The sequence below is a fragment of the Ranitomeya variabilis genome, chromosome 5 (assembly GCF_051348905.1).
Source record: "Ranitomeya variabilis isolate aRanVar5 chromosome 5, aRanVar5.hap1, whole genome shotgun sequence".
In the NCBI taxonomy this organism is placed as follows: domain Eukaryota; kingdom Metazoa; phylum Chordata; class Amphibia; order Anura; family Dendrobatidae; genus Ranitomeya; species Ranitomeya variabilis.
The window spans coordinates 284,307,872-284,324,360 of NC_135236.1; the positions used below are offsets into that span (position 1 = coordinate 284,307,872).

General features: G+C 39.9%; 1 protein-coding gene across 4 annotated transcripts in view; it reads right to left on the bottom strand.

Moving 5' to 3' along the window:
- FLNC (filamin C) overlaps nucleotides 1-16,489 on the bottom strand; it is an 84,265-nt gene that overhangs the window by 18,263 nt on the left and 49,513 nt on the right. For 2 of the 4 annotated variants that reach the window (XM_077264387.1, XM_077264385.1), the window contains 21 exons: nucleotides 16,321-16,444; nucleotides 15,752-15,908; nucleotides 13,876-14,065; nucleotides 13,657-13,680; nucleotides 13,267-13,514; nucleotides 13,069-13,164; nucleotides 10,850-10,949; nucleotides 8,112-8,252; nucleotides 7,577-7,705; nucleotides 7,290-7,463; nucleotides 6,463-6,624; nucleotides 5,107-5,310; nucleotides 4,867-5,019; nucleotides 4,527-4,649; nucleotides 2,948-3,187; nucleotides 2,570-2,839; nucleotides 2,335-2,472; nucleotides 2,065-2,180; nucleotides 1,815-1,947; nucleotides 1,545-1,721; nucleotides 633-851 (listed from right to left, as the gene is read on the bottom strand). In XM_077264387.1, the coding sequence (XP_077120502.1) occupies nucleotides 633-851; nucleotides 1,545-1,721; nucleotides 1,815-1,947; nucleotides 2,065-2,180; nucleotides 2,335-2,472; nucleotides 2,570-2,839; nucleotides 2,948-3,187; nucleotides 4,527-4,649; nucleotides 4,867-5,019; nucleotides 5,107-5,310; nucleotides 6,463-6,624; nucleotides 7,290-7,463; nucleotides 7,577-7,705; nucleotides 8,112-8,252; nucleotides 10,850-10,949; nucleotides 13,069-13,164; nucleotides 13,267-13,514; nucleotides 13,657-13,680; nucleotides 13,876-14,065; nucleotides 15,752-15,908; nucleotides 16,321-16,444 (3,318 nt within the window). The remainder of the gene's footprint in view (nucleotides 1-632; nucleotides 852-1,544; nucleotides 1,722-1,814; nucleotides 1,948-2,064; nucleotides 2,181-2,334; nucleotides 2,473-2,569; nucleotides 2,840-2,947; nucleotides 3,188-4,526; nucleotides 4,650-4,866; nucleotides 5,020-5,106; nucleotides 5,311-6,462; nucleotides 6,625-7,289; nucleotides 7,464-7,576; nucleotides 7,706-8,111; nucleotides 8,253-10,849; nucleotides 10,950-13,068; nucleotides 13,165-13,266; nucleotides 13,515-13,656; nucleotides 13,681-13,875; nucleotides 14,066-15,751; nucleotides 15,909-16,320; nucleotides 16,445-16,489) is intronic. The other 2 variants (XM_077264388.1, XM_077264386.1) reach the window with 1 other exon arrangement.

Below are 16,489 nucleotides of genomic sequence, written 5' to 3' on the forward strand. Positions count from 1 at the left end.
GGGTCATCAGTGACGCTTGTTTCAGGGGTTTGTCCCTGCTCTGTCGCTGAGTGTCTCCCTTGTGCAGAGTGTCTCCCTGTGCGCAGTCTCCCCCCCTCCCGGCCCTGTACGATGAGCACAGTGTCCGGTCTGTTGTCAGCTTAGATGGTTAGTAATGAGCTGTTATCACTATACCCGGCATGCAGACAACGTCACTGGTCTTTCCCGGGTATGGTGACACCGCTCTGCTCCCGACTTATTAATATTCATCTAAGCTGACAACAGACAAGACGTTGCACTCATCACACAGGGCGCTAGTGGAGACTGCACATAGAGGAAGACACTGCACAAGGGAGACACTCAGGAACCTAGTCACTGAGGATGCTTCGTTTCAGGGAGGGGGCAGCGGCTATGCAGTGCTTCATTTAAGTATCCCAGCATGCACTGCAATACTCAAATGAATCGTCATCAGACAGGAAATTGGAAAAGAATACAAAAGCAGTTAGAGAATGGTAGGGAATTTTTAAAGCAAATATATTAGAAAATAGCTTAGATTATGGCATTAAATAGATAAGGAGTCAGGAGAAAAATTATTTGCCTTTGGAACACCCCTTTAAACAAGAACAACAATATTTGGTATAGGTATAACTTACCTGTTACACGGGCCTTGAAGGGACTTCCAACTATGTGTTGTGGTCCTCCATATTTGATTGAGATTAGATAATTTCCAGGAGCCATTGGGGTATATGATATTTTATAACCCTCGGGAGAATCTTGGCAGTCCAACTTCACCTTGGAAGGTCCATCAATTGTCACGGATAAAGATCCAGACCCAGCATTTAAAGTATTTACTATAAATTCAGAAGGTCTCCCTGTGTAAACAATAGAGAAAACAAAGGTAAGATTTGGAAATGACAAGGCCAATGGAATACATTCTGAAATTAAATGGGTTGTCCACTACTTAGATATTGATGACCTTATGATAGGGTATCGGTATTAGTGTAGGACCAACACCCTGCACCCCCTCTGATTAGATGTTTATGGATATAAACAATGTGTGGAAAAAAATACAGCTCTCTTTAATTTACATTGGTTATTTTGGGGTACTGCAGTCAAGTTCCTCTTGAAGTGAATAGGAGCTAAGTTGCAGTACCTAAGAATCGCCTCTATACTATTTCAGCTCTGTACACTGTTTATATATGTCCATTGCTAGAGCTGAAAACAGCTGATCCGTGCTGTTGTGAAACCTCCACTTATTTGATGTTCATAGCCTATCCTCAGGATTGATCATCAAGATCGAAGTGAATGGACGACCCTTTTAATAATTGAAATGAGATAGTATTATGATTCAAGTCTTAAAGATATAACTGCATCTAACTAGCAAAATAACTCCACACAAGGTATAATAATCAATAACTACTACCATTGCTTATAATGAATGAAAATAAAACACAAATCATTAAGATTCTATAAATTAAATAACAATCTTGAAATGTTTTATGAACCTCAAGTGATATACTATAGTGATCATAAAATTCGTATATGTCTTGTGTAACATATCTTACCGGTGACTCCACCCTCAAGCCCAGGTCCATAGGCTGTAACCAATCCAGGATCACCAGCCTGGCTCTGCTCACCCACACGGATTTTGAAAGGACTTCCTGGTATATGCCGTCCATTGAATTTGACATCAATTGAATGAACTCCATTTTCATGAGGAATGAAACGTATGGAGTATTTATCTGAAAGTACAATAAGATGGAAACATATCAGTCATAAACCACATAATTACCATTAATATCTTTAGGAGGATGTTCAGTAATTTCTTATTTTACCACTGTCCACTTCTGACACGTAGCATTCTTCTACAATTCCAGATGGCGTATGTACTTTAGCATCTATGACTCCGCGAGCTCCATTTAACTGTACTGCAAAAGTGGCTGGTTGGTTGACCTTCAACCCAGTCTCCTAGAATGATTCACCAAATTTTTTTAGTATTAATGATATTGAATTGTATGTAAATATATTTAGCTCATTTTGTGCCTAAATATATTAATTCCAAAGGACTTTATTAGTAATATTTACCTGTAGGCTAGTGACAGTCAGTCTGCGTGCATCATCTGAACGAGAAGCCACTGGTACCACAAATGGGCTGTCAGGGATATGCTCGTCATTAAATTTGATGGACACTTCGTAGTCACCTGTATTATACAAATCATTACTTAAAATTGGCATTGTTAATTACTACTAGACGATAAGAAGTTCTACTAATAAATATATTACAAGCATGACAATATAAACTAAGGTTGGCCAAAAATACACTTATTCATCAGCTTTTGAAGTGTGTGATCTCACCAGCTTCCTGTACAATGTAGGACACTCCACATGAACCATCCTTACGATCTTCAAATGAGATCTCAGCTTTACTAGGACCTTCAACGGCAATGGATAGACCACCAGCTCCAGCCTCTCGAGTCCATATGCTGAACTCAGCTGCAGGATTACATTATAGACATGCAAAAAACTGTTATAGATAACTTTTGCAAATAATGTATGTTATATTCATGTTCATTATTTCATAATAGCTCACCAGGTACTCCTGCAACTCCCCTCTCCAAGCCAGTGCCTCCTGCTCTGACTTTGTGAGCTCCTCCTTCACCCATAGGGCCTACTGTGAACTGGAAAGGACTCCCAGGAACATGTTGGCCTCTGTATTTTACACTGACAGTGTGAGCTCCCATCTCTTGTGGAACAAAGCGCACACTGTAAGTGCTGTCTTCTCCATCAATGATCTCTGCATCTGATGTTTTTCCAGAAGGGCTAGTCACTTGAGCTGTCATATCCTGAGAACCTACTTCACCTGGAACAGATAATGAACACTATTTAGTAATGAATATTATCATACATTTGGTTTAATATTTATTGAATTACACTGAATGTATTATTTTCCTTGCTCTGCGGTACTAACCTTCCTGTCGTGCAATGCTGCTGAAGGAACCAAGACTCTCACGACCAAGGAAGTCTCCAAAAACATTGTGGAAAGGGTCACCTCCAACCTGTGTAGATTCCTCCACCCGCACTTCACGCTTGGTTTCACCTCCACGTGTCTTGCTGATCTCTGTGCGTTCAGTGCGTGTGTATGTATGACTGCTGCGAGTAAATGTACGTGTCAGGCGCTCTTGGGCTGAGACCATCTGGAACCAGTTGCCTAAAATAAAAGATAAAAAGACAGCACATATTTTAGAATTTGGCTTTGACTAAGGCTAGTTTCACACTTGCGTTTTTGTCTGCATGCGTTTTGAAAAAAAACGCATGTGTGAAAAACGCATGTAAACGCGGTAAAACGCATGCGTTTTTTAGACGCATGCGTTTTTATAGAAAAACACAAGAAAACACAAGAAAACACAAGAAAAAACAAGAAAAAACAACAAAACCCTAACCCTAACCCTACCCCTAACCCTAACCCTAAACGTGACTGAAATACGTGGCACTGAAATACGTGGTACTTAAATACGTGGCACTTTAATACGTGGCACGTGGCACTTAAATACGTGGCACGTGGCACTTAAATACGTGGCACGTGGCACTTTAATACGTGGCACGTGGCACTTATATATGTGGCACGTGGCACTTAAATACGTGGCACGTGGCATACGTGGCACTGAAATACGTGGCACGTGGCACTTAAATACGTGGCACGTGGCACTTAAATACGTGGCACGTGGCACTTAAATACGTGGCACGTGGCACTTAAATACGTGGCACGTGGCACTTAAATACGTGGCACGTGGCACTTACATACGTGGCACGTGGCACTTAAATACGTGGCACGTGGCACTTAAATATGTGGCACTTAAATACGTGGCACGTGGCACTTATATATGTGGCACGTGGCACTTATATATGTGGCACGTGGCACTTATATATGTGGCACGTGGCACTTAAATACGTGGCACGTGGCATACGTGGCACTGAAATACGTGATACGTGGCACTTAAATACGTGGCAATATGACTGTCAGAAAATGTTCATTAAACGGTTAGGGGTGAGGTTAGGGGTAGAGTTAGGGTTAGGGTTTGGATCCCTTTATCACCTTGATGGTGGTGGGTGACTTTTTAGTGTGTTTTCTGGTTTTTTTCTATAAAAACGCATGCGTTTTTAGCGCAAACAAACGCATGTGCTTAAAAACGCATGCGTTTACATAGACAGCAATGCATTTTTTTGCCGCGAAAAAACGCATGCGTTTTTTCGCGGCAAAAAAACGCGCAAGAAAATACTGCAGGTAGCATTTTTGAAAATGAACGCATGCAGTCAAAAAACGCATGCGTTTGAAAACGCGACCAAACGCATGTGCAAAAAAACGCATGCGTTTTCAATGTTAAATATAGGAAAAAAAAACGCATGCGTTTTTTGTGCAAAAAACGCTGCAGACAAAAACGCAAGTGTGAAAGCAGCCTAAGGCTAAAATAAAGTGTTTAGTACAATTGCACCAATTTTACTTGAAAGACTTGTGACTATAAACTATCCAGTTTAATCAGGCTCCATACCTGGAATCTTGAGGTTGAGATCACATGTGCTACCAATACTGGCGATAGAGGGAGCTTGTCGTTTTCTGGTTATGCTTTCTTTCATACGTCCTTCACCTGTCACCTTCACCATAAAAGGACTTCCTGCAGTGGGCACATTGAGAGCATTGATCCTTATTTGCTTTTCACAAAGAGATAATATAAAACTAAGTCTAAATATATGTATATGTTAGTCTTTTTTTTTAACTAGAATCAATGTCTATATATTACAAGACCATTATCATCAAGGTTGAATAATAATAATAATAATAATAATAATAATAATAGTAATACCACTGTAATAATAATAACTTGCAATGACCTGGTACATGTTTCTCTGCAAACTTGATGTTTATAATGTATGTTCCTGGCTCAGTAGGACAGTAGGATACTTTACAAGTTCCGTCCTCCACATCCTCACAGTTTATATCTACTTTGCTTGGGCCCTCAATAGACAAACCTAAACCTCCATATCCTAAAAAAAATATAAAATATATTATTGTTCACAAAAGAAAGACATTTTAGCATATTAAAATAAATCCAGTAAATGTATGAGACATACCTGCATTTCTGGTGTCAACTATGAATTCAGACACCTCAAATGTTATGCCTTCCAGCAGTCCCTTCCCAGACACTTTCACTTTGCTTGCGTCACCAATCTCAGACTGTCCAACCATGATCTTAAATGGGCTGTTAGTAACATGTTTTCCATTCTTCTTCACACTTACTACATGCTCTCCCACCTCTTTGGGTGTGAAGGAGATTCCTGTAGGTTTTGATACATGATAAATCAGAAGGTTCCAGCATCTTTATAGCCTCTATAGTATGTTCTGATTGTGTTAATTTATTTGTTTATTCATTTTCAGGTTCCATCTTGAATATTAATATAACTTATTCATTTGGTTATTGCAATTTCTCCTGACTTTATTTGACCGTTCCTTATCTGTGAGGTTTATGCAATATTGCTTTGAGTGGTATCAATATTTCCAGTTTTCTCTATTTATTTTTATTTTTTTTAAATATAACTAAACCTTTATAACTTTTTTATATTTTAGTGCACTTGTAATTTTATGCAGGTTGGTTGGGAACCAAGTCTTGAGACCCTCCATCGATCCCTAAAAAAACTTCCAAGAAGTGTGCTGCTCAGGCGGCAGGAATGTACAGCTTGTGGCTGAGCATGCACGCAGAGCGAGAGTACAGATACAGTACAGAGCATAGGCTTCATAGCCTTCATCCATACCCTGCTATGTGCTCCTGTCTCCTTACCTGAGCACCTCTTGGGGTGTGGAGGGGGACTTAGTGATTAGTGGGGTTCTCTGAACTTGGACCTCCACTGATCTGCTTGCAATTAAAAAGCACTCACAGATTAAAAAAGTAATACAAGTTTAGGTATTCTTTAAAGGCTTTGTCCACTACTTGAACAACTCCTCATTCCTCATATTTGGCCCCATTAAAATAAAAACACCTATACTCACCTCTTGTGCCAGCACCAGTCCAACGCTGTTGGCACTCGTATTCCTGGGGCTCATGTGAAGTTCTTCTGTCACACGAACCCATCTTCCAATCAGAGATGTAAGTCACTGTTCCACCTTCGGCCAAAACCAAAATCAAGAGGAAGTCAAAGAGTAGCGGCAACTCAGACTTCCTGTTGATGTTCAATACATCCAAAGGCGAGAATAGTGAAGTCGGCGCTGATTTGGTGCTGGACTTGTATGACATTAGAAACGTGAGCCACAGAAATACGAATGCCATCAATCTGGGATGGTGCTGGCACCGGAGATGAGTATAGGTGTTTTTATTTTAACAGAGGCAAACATGAGGAGTCAGAAAAGGTTGTCCAAGTAGAGGACAACACCTTTAAATATTCAGAAATAATGTCACAGGATTTATCCATGTAAAGCTACATTTTTTTCCTTACCAATATGTCTGTTAGGCAATCTTTTCAGAAGACAAGGTTCCTCGTTACCAGATGGGGCTCTGATACTAGCGGTTAACAGGCTTAAATCTGACTCTGTGATCTTGAGCGAAACATCAGTTGAGGTTCCGACATTGAGCTGAGAAGTTCTCATAGAGTCATCACCTGTTTAGATATAAATAATATACTGTACTTTTTTTAAAAATGGGTTATTATCAAGTAAGTTCTTCTCGTGTTTGCATGGGTTTCCTCTGGGCTATCCAGTTTCCTCCCACCCTCCAAAGACATACTGATAGGGAATTTAGATTGTGAGCCCCAATGGGGACAGTGCCGATAATGTCTGTAAAGTGCTGTGGAATTAATGGAGCTTTATACCGTAAGTGAATAAAATAAAAATAAATAAGTAAATAGATTTCATAAAATAACAACTAAGAGAAGGACAAGTTCCCTTAAAGGAATTGTCCAGTACTTTTATATTGATGGCCTATCCTTAGGATATGCAATCTATATCAGATATGAGTGGGTGTGACACCCGGCATCCCCGCCTTTCTGCTGTTCCCAGCGGTGGTTGGATGTGAACAATTGCAGAGTGGAACAGCAGACCTATGTCTACTATACAGTATAGTGGCCGCGGCTGAATACTGCACATCTGCCACTGTTCAAATGATCTGATATTGATGACCTAACCTAAGGATAGTCCAGCAATATAAAAGTACTGGACAACCCCTTTAACCCTAGGTTCTGTCAATAATCATATAGCAAACAATATTAAGAGCTTCCCAAAAATGTGTGTTCACAAGAGAACTTTGAAAGCTTTCCATTAAAATCACCTGTAATTTTGGCTGTGAAAGGACTGCCTGAGATGTGCTTGTCATCAAATCGTACAATGATGTTGTAGTCTCCAGGAGCAGTAGGCAGGTAGGATACAGTGCATGTGCCGTCTTTATTGTCCTTGCATGTGATTTCTGCCTTTGATGGACCTTCCACAGCCAGTGATAATCCCCCTATGGTAGAAATATTTTGTATAAAACTGAAACTTGTATGATCACATATAAACTGACATCCCATAAAGCTGTAGGAGGATACTGTGATTTCAAAGAACTAAGGTGTCACATACCTTCTCCAGCGTCCTTTGTGACAATGGTAAATGTAGCGGGCTTGTTCACCATTCCATGACTAAGCCCTGGTCCGTATGCGCTTACATGTCGGCTGTTAATGGCATCTACATAGAACTGCAGTGGACTCCCTAAAAGAAGATACATTGGCAACATTAATGTAAACCTCTAAATGTGACAAAATTATAATTGATGATGACAAAGAGAACATTATTGTGAGGATCATCCCTCGTCAAGCTCACATCTACGGTACTTAAAATATTATCAAAAGCTATCTGCACATAAGGCATATCATTCGAATTCTTAAAAAGGCTATTTGTGAACCATACTTTAAGGAATAAACTCTAGTTGTAAGGGGCCAGAATTTGGTTCAATAGGATTGTCATCTGCAGGGTTTTTGAGGCCTATTATTAGGTGGGTCTATCATGGGTCCATGAAAAGACCCTCTGATACCCAAGGAGAATGAGTTTTGCTCCAGCCCTAATCATACAGTTTCATAGATTGTTTGATGGCCATTGCTAATCATATATTATTTACCTGGAATGTGATTTCCATCATATTTTATATCCATTTCATGCAACCCCTTTTCCACTGGAGCATACTTCACAGTCACAGTGCCATCTTTGTTGTCAGTGATATTGGGTCTGGCCGTCTTACCAGATGGCATGCGAACCTCACCTAGAAGCAAATATAGTAACATATATAATCTTTCTGTAATTAATATTTTACACATTGTGTAAAAAGGAGCTGAAAAAAATTCTAAATTAAAATCACCTTTGGATAGCATTTCATAGTTTATATACATAAAGATGTACAACATAGCATTGATTCTGAGGTATGCTGGTACCACAATCCAGAGCTGCTTTCTTTCCTCTAGACAAGGGATGTCAAACTCTAAGGCTATGTGCACACGATGCGGATTTAGTGCGGATCCGCAACTTTTTTTCCGCGCAGAAACGCTGCAGATCCGCAAAGTGATTTACAGTACAATGTAAATCAATAGGGAAAAAAAATGCTGTGCTAATGATGCGGAAAATTACGCATGAAAAACGCTGCGGATCAAAAGAAGTAGCATGTCACTTCTTTTGTGCGGATCTGCAGCGTTTCTGCGGATCTGCAGCGTTTCTGCACCCATCCATTATAGAAATCCGCAGTGGTAAAAAACGCATGAAATCCGCACAAAGTCCGCATAAAAAACGCGTCAAATCTGCACCTGCGCTTTCTGCCAGGAGATGCGGATTTTGTGCAGAAAATTCTGCACCCCAATCCGCAACGTGTGCACACAGCCTTACAGTTTACACAGAAAATTAAAAGCTTAGACAAAGTCGCTGGCCAACCTCCACATGCACAAAATAACTTTACTGTTCCCCCTTCCCTGAGTCCCCACGACATAGAATTGTGACCCCATCACAGTATGATTCTCCATCTGTAATCCCCACACAGCCCTCTATACGGTATAATGGCTACAAAAAGTGCTCCACACAGTATAATGGGCCTCACATAATCCTCCGTACAATATATAGGGGGCCCTGCGCTACCTTATGTGACGTAAAATGGCCCCACATAATGCTCCATGCAGTATAATGGCCACAAAAAGTGCTCCATACCATATAATGGGCACCACATAGTCCTCCATACAGTATAATGGGGCGCTGCTTTGCTTTCCATACGGTATATTGGACCCATATAGTGATCCATATAGTATAATGGCCACAAAATGTGCTCCATACAGTATAATGGCCCCACATAGCGCTTCATAATGTATAATGGACACAAAAAGTGCTCCATATAGTATAATGGGTCCCACATAATCCTCCATACAGTATATTGGGGCCCTGTGTTACCTTATACGCAGTATAATGGCCCCACATAGTGCTCCATATAGTATAATGGCCACAAAAAGGGCTCCACACTGTATAATGGCCCCACAAAGTGCTTAATACAAGATAATGGCCATACAAAGTGCACCATACAGTAGTATAGCCCCACATAGTGCTTGATACAGTGTAACGCCCCACATAGTGCTCCATACAGTATAATCACCACACAAAGTTCCCCACACAGCATAATAGGCCTCACATAGTGCTCCATACAGCAAAATGGCCTACCATAATGCTCCATACAGTATAATGGCCCCACATAGTGCTCCATACAGTATAATGGCCACACATAGTGCTCCATACAGTATAATGGCCGCACATAGTGCTCCATACAATATAATAGCCTCACATAGTGCTCCATATAGTATAAAGGGCCTCATATAGTGCTCCATACAGTATAATGCACCCCACATAATGCTCCATACAGTATAATGGGTCTCACATACTGCTCCAAACTGTATAATAGACCCCACATAAAAAAATGCTCATCTCTGCTAATTCACCCACTGCTCCGGTCTCTTCATGGTGTCTTCAGACCTCTGAATATCTTGGTACAGCGGGCACGTTCTATTAGCGTCATCACGTCAGCTGTGCTGAGATGCCAGTCACAGAAAGGAAATGATGGGAGAGCGAGCGTCAGCCGACACTCCATCCATCATTGTTTTCAAATGTATCCGCATCTAGAATGCCGATATTGTTGAAAGTGCGAAGCAAGGTGAAAGTGTGTCCCCTGCCCGGCCTTGTAGGCCAAATATACTTGGGGCACCCTCCCGGCATTGGGGGCAAATTATACTCCCCTTGCGGGACAGATTTGGCCCGCGGGCCAGAGTTTATCATGTGCTCTAGATGCATATTTGTACATTGTACTAAGATTGCCCCTAAGGCCTAGTTTTTCCAAACTAAATAAACTCAGGTTTGATAATCTTGGTACTGCAGTCAGGGTCGGCCTTAGGCTGAATGGCGTCCTGTACAAAATTGTCTCGTGGTGCCCATGCATTTTTACCTACTTTTCCCTAGAATACTTGCTTAGCCAGCGACTAACTTTTACATCCCAAGGAAACTGATTTAGATTGCTTTTACATTGGTGGTAGAAGTGTCATCTAGTTTTGTATCAGTAATTCATGAAATTAACAAGAGGTTATCATAGACTCAATTATATTAACTGCATCACTGGCATAGTGCTTCTAACTCACGGTACCATACAATTCCTACTCCTGGTTGCCACTTTTTTTTACTTTGTATAGAAGAGTTACACAAATTGTGCTTGTAGACCTGTATCATTTTTAAGACATGACTGCTACCTCATTTCATTGCTTTCTAGGTGTACCCTTTGGATAAGTGTTCACATTACTGAAACAACATATCAATTCTGCAGTCATGACTTGATAGGCATACCTGTAATTTCTCCTTTCTGCACAGTAAAAGGAATCACTAGGTTAAATGGCCTAAGCATGGAGTCCAAATTATCAACAGGAACAACAGGTTCTTCAGTAGCCTGAAATGAGTCAAGTAGTGCCATCAGTCCTATAGATCTTTACAAGTGGTAATGTCAAGTGAAAGTGTGAACATTGAGAAATATGATAATGAAGAAATAAATGAATAGTTCAGAGGAAGCAAGGTATTAAAGGTATAAAAGAAATAATGCCAAACACATAAAAAGGCAAAAGAAAAGATAAAGGTAGATACAAGGATGCGTCATATTCTACTTCTGAAACTTTTTTTCATCCTAAATGTCTCTCTATTTATTTAAAAAATGTAATTATTCTAATATGGGTTATATTAAAAGTCTCTACCCTACCTTCTGTAATCTAACTGCTTTTTATTTTATTTTTTACCTATTTCAATTTTGTTGACGCTGTGTTTGAGAATTCCTAGTGCATGCTAGGATGCTCCAATGAGATGCCCTCAGGGTCACTGCCACAGCCTCTGTCCTCATTCCGAAATCAACAAGTAGAGACCAGCCTCACCTCTAAACAAATGTCACTTTTGGGGGCGGGGCAGGTCTGTGCTCGCTGCATTTTCTAGATATAATATGCACTGACAGTGCACTTTATTGTCAGCTCTTTGCTTTTAATTAGAGTCGGCAACAGAGCAAACTGTCACTATATTGCAAGAATATTGCACAGTAAGAAGAGAGCTTGTACTGGGCATACGCTGGAATTGACAACCGACACATGCTCAGTAAAACATAATTGAGTATTCCAGCATGCACAGGGGGTTCTCAAACAAAGCTTATTCAAAATGGAAATAGGTAAAAAAATATAATAAATAAGTTAGATTAGAGAGGGAAGGGTAGGGACTAGTGATCAGTGAGTAAATTTGTTGCTCGGGTGTCCTCCGAGTATTTTGCCATGCTTGGAGATTTAGTTTTTGTCGACACTGGTGCATGATTTGCGGCTGCTGGACAGCCTGAATACATGTGGGGGTTGCCTGTTTGTTAGGGAATCCCCACATGTATTCAAGCAGTCCAGCAGCTGCAAATCATGCAGCTGTCGACAAAAACTGAATCTCCGAGCACGCCAAAATACTCGGAGGACACCCGAGCATGCTCGGGAAGACCCGAGCAACGGGTATACTCCCTTATCACTAGTAGGGACTTTTAAGTAAACCATATTAGGAAAACTATTATAATATTAAAATAAATAGACATTTAAGATGAAAATCAAAATTAGTTTCGGACCACCCCTTTAAGGAGCAATCCACCTGAAAGTAATCTGATTAAAGAAACATGTAACAGTTCAGATTGGAGGAGCCTGTGAGTTCAGACCTCCACCAAATAATAAAACTATGAAGTAACCTAACCGTTTTGGTTCCATTGAACATTTTTTTTACTGCCTTTCCCGTATGCTAGATTTTAAGAGGAGGATTTCATATACTCCTCCAGGGGTCGGTGTTCTGCTTTGTTACAGGGCTTTGATCAATAACTTGGTGTTAATATAGCTGAATCGAAATGCTAATTACGGTATATGGGTCATCAATTAGGCACAGCCTGCTGGTCTTTTAAATATACAACCACGTTAACAGTACGTGCACACAGATTATTTTTCAGGCAGTTAAAAATGAGTTTTGAAGTGGGAACTGCTTCAGACAACGCTCCTACTTTGCAGTTTTTGGAGGAGTTTTTCATTTCCTGAAGCCATGGTCAAGAGATATTGATACTTTTTGAAACATTTTTTTTCTGAAGTGTTTTTTTTTTAGCCCACTTTCTTGGGACAGTGCCTTATGTGGAGCAAATCCGTCAGTAGCCACATCAAAGGAATGACATATGCTTCCTTTTTTCTCACAAGGCATTTTTCAAATTTTAAAGCAGCAAAAAAACACTGAAGACACTGAATACATGAACAGCAAATAGCTTTTACAATAGATGCTAATAGGAAGAGTCTTTCAAGTGATTTTCAGATTTTTTTTTATAGTGGATCTGCTAAAGAAACTCCTAAAAATATTCTGTGTGCACATAGCCTAAACCTTAGATCCGAAAACCACCTGGATGTATGGAACAGTGGAAACACAAAGTGGAGTGCTAAGAGTATATAGGAAAGCTATAGATGGAGCTTAGAAGTGTAGATCGATAGGGATACAGCAATAGAGTATAGAATTCTCTCTCTCTGATATACCCAGTGCGTTGGATAGCCGGGGAGGTGTGCAGCATAGGGCTGATGTAGCTGCACAGTTTCACATGGCTCCTCTATGATTGGGATGGTATCACAAGCCTGGCAGTAGGGAGGGAAGTGAATAGTTAAATGACAGTAAGGGGACCAGTAAATGGGGAAAATTACATATGGATCACCTCCCAACAGTCATTAGAAACTTACCACAACATGGAAGGGACTGTTGGGAATGTGTTCGCCACCAAACCGAATGGTGATGATGTATTTCCCTGGTTCAGGTGCTGTGTAGTAAATATCAAAGGTACCATCCTGGTTTTCCACCACATCTACATCAAGTTCTCCTCCATCTGGTGTAGACACCTTGCAGGTAACTTTTCCCTTTCCTGCAGCCTTAGCATCCACCGTGATGACTGTCTCCTCCCCAATTTGAATGGTGGGTCCTAGACAGGCTCCTGAACATTAAAAGAAAAATATGACTTTCTAGACAGCAGGTATTCAAAAATTATCACTCGTGTCAAGATATTAAACGAGAACTGGGATTTTTTTTCTTGACTCCAGTGAATGTATCATAAACCTAAATACATAGAAACTTACCCAATCCATGTCCTCCAAGTGACACTAAAAAAAAACAGAAAAACCTTTGTGTAAATAAGAGACTACCCTTTGGTAGATTCTTCATTGTGTCTGTACAAAATACGGTATCAATTTAACTTGTATAAAACATAATAGACACAGACTGAATTATTTCCTGTCGCATATATAGCACTAAAATATTCTGCAGAGATATTCAGAGATTTTTAGATTGGAGCGCACCTGTCACTAAGCACTTGCTGGCATCACCAGTAGGAACTGCGTGAATTCGGAAAGGAGAGTAGGGAATTTCATCACCGCCATACTTAATGGTAATAGTGTATCGTCCTGCCATGTCTGGCACATAAGACACTGTGTAGGTGCCATCTCCATTTCCCCGAATATTAGCTTTCTTTGGCTTTCCTTCCGGATCCTGTGGACAGGAAAAAAATTTCATAAAGGTTTTATTTTATAAGTATAATCAAAATTTGTGAAACTAATTATATGGAAAAAAATATACAAATATATCCCTTATTGACTAATTTGATGCCACTGTCTAACTTCACATTTCCAAATAAGCATCATGGGAAAACCAGGTAAGGCGTGTCACCGCAATGAAATATGCCAGGGAATCAACTCACTGCAAAGACACAAGAGTGCCTGCATCCTCCACTGCGCCACCACTGACTCAAACCTGTATTCCCTGGAGGCCGGCTCCCCCTGAACCCATTGCTTACACTGGGCATTGACTCCACAGGGGCTTAATGTGCTCTATGACATATTTCATTGCGCTGACACGCCTTACCTGGTTTTCCCATGATGCTTATTTGAAAAGGCGACTATATGATAAAGGCCATTAACTGGCCAAAACGTCTTAAATTGTCGCTTCACCTATGAGCATCAAATGAATACTCACCTGAAGCATTATTTTTCTTGTACGTGTGCAGTGATTTTTTTCTGAACTCATGTCCAAAAGATGTCAAGGTACCCTTTCTGTCTGCAGGATATCACGTATCCAGAGATGTGTGACTCACTAATGCCTGTGTGAATATTTCACTCTTGCCAGATGGTGACTGTTAGCTGAGGATTAATTCTTGTATTGACTGAGCGCCAAGTTCTCCATTACATTTCCACCTATTTAATGCGAACCATCAGTGGACTATATCTGTCTATGAGTAATGGGAGCGGACGCTTTTCTATTAAATTTCTTATTAAAAGCGTAAATGTTTTCAAATACTACATTTGCTGAAATTGTGAAACTCATATTAATGCCCATAAAATTATGAATGAAGCAACTTAGACACCTAATAGATTAGATCACATCAGACCTTTAAAAATGTCATGCAGGAGATTGTGTTAAAATATACCATATAAATTGGTTGAATAAATAAACTGAAGGGATATAGAAGTAGTAAAACTAAACAAAAGCAATTACTACCGAGCATGCCAGCTATTGTAAATTTCCTAATAAAGCTGCATACTATGGATTCAAATTATAGCACACATGAGAGGTTTCTTTTGATAAAATATATATTTTTTTAATTTACCCTTTTTTAACCTGAAATCTGAAATAATAGGTTGAATAAATATTGAAGGGATATAGAAGTAGTAAAACTAAACAAAAGCAATTACTACTGAGCATACGAGCTATTGTAGATTTCCTATAAAGGCTGCATACTATGGATTAAATTATAGCACACTTGAGGTGTTTCTTTTGTTAAAATATCTTTTTTTTTTAATTTGTTACTATTTTTTAGCTTGAAGTCTGAAGAATCTCCCCTTGTTTCCACTAGGTGGAGACTTACTGTCACTCTCAGCAGAGCTAAAATATGAATGAGCTCATTCTAATGGGATGTACAAATCTCCCAGCTGCTCGAGAAGCCCTCAATGGGGTCACTTGTTTTTATAAATATACCATATGGACAGGGATTGGGTTCCTAGATAAGCAGTATTTCTGTTAACTATTTTAAGACACTGTAAAAGGTAGAAAAAAAGTGGAAAAAAACTTCATAGAATTATGATTCCTTAGAATTCTAAACTTCACTTACTAATGTTGTGTGAACATGAAACACAAGTCCTGCAGGAAATTTAGATACTGTGAACTTTCTATTGTACCCACCAGAATCTGAACAGTCAGTAGCCCCTCGCCAGCATCACGAGCATCAATGGTAAACTCAACAGGCAAGCTGGCTGGGATGCCTGCGGTGTTGAGACCTGGGCCACTGGCACGCACTTTGCTTGCATCATGAGTAGGCAGTACCTTGATCTTGAAGGGGCTGTATAAAAATATATATCATGTCAAAGGCTTAAAAAGCTTAAAGTGCTACTGTCACTAGGTCAAAAGTGTCCAGTGTTTGTTCTTGCGTTATTCCACCTGCTCAGCTAAGTATTTTATATGTTTGTTTGTTTTAATTAAATCCACCATATAGTTCCAGAGATATGGGCCTTTTTATTCAGTGCTCATTTTTATGGTCTTATTCTGTGGAACAATGCTCACAGGGTAATTACACAGGGCAGCCTAAAGCTATGCTCCAGAGACTCCGATAAGCCATGCCCACATATAAAAACTATACAAATTAAAAGTAAATAAAAAGGTACATACACAGTGGAACAGCAGGAATAAAGTAAGAGTAAAACCTGGCAAATTTTAACCTGGTGAGAGGTCCACTTTAAATCCTCTTATGTTACCTTCGTGGAACCTCCTGGTCCGCATATTTTACAGATACGGTGTATGGGCCATCTGTGGCAGGTGTATAATTTGCAGTATGAGTTCCATCACCATTATCGCGTACATCTACTGGCTCTGCCAAACCTATAGAATTCCATACAAGATGGAGAATTTTTAGTTTTCCTTCAA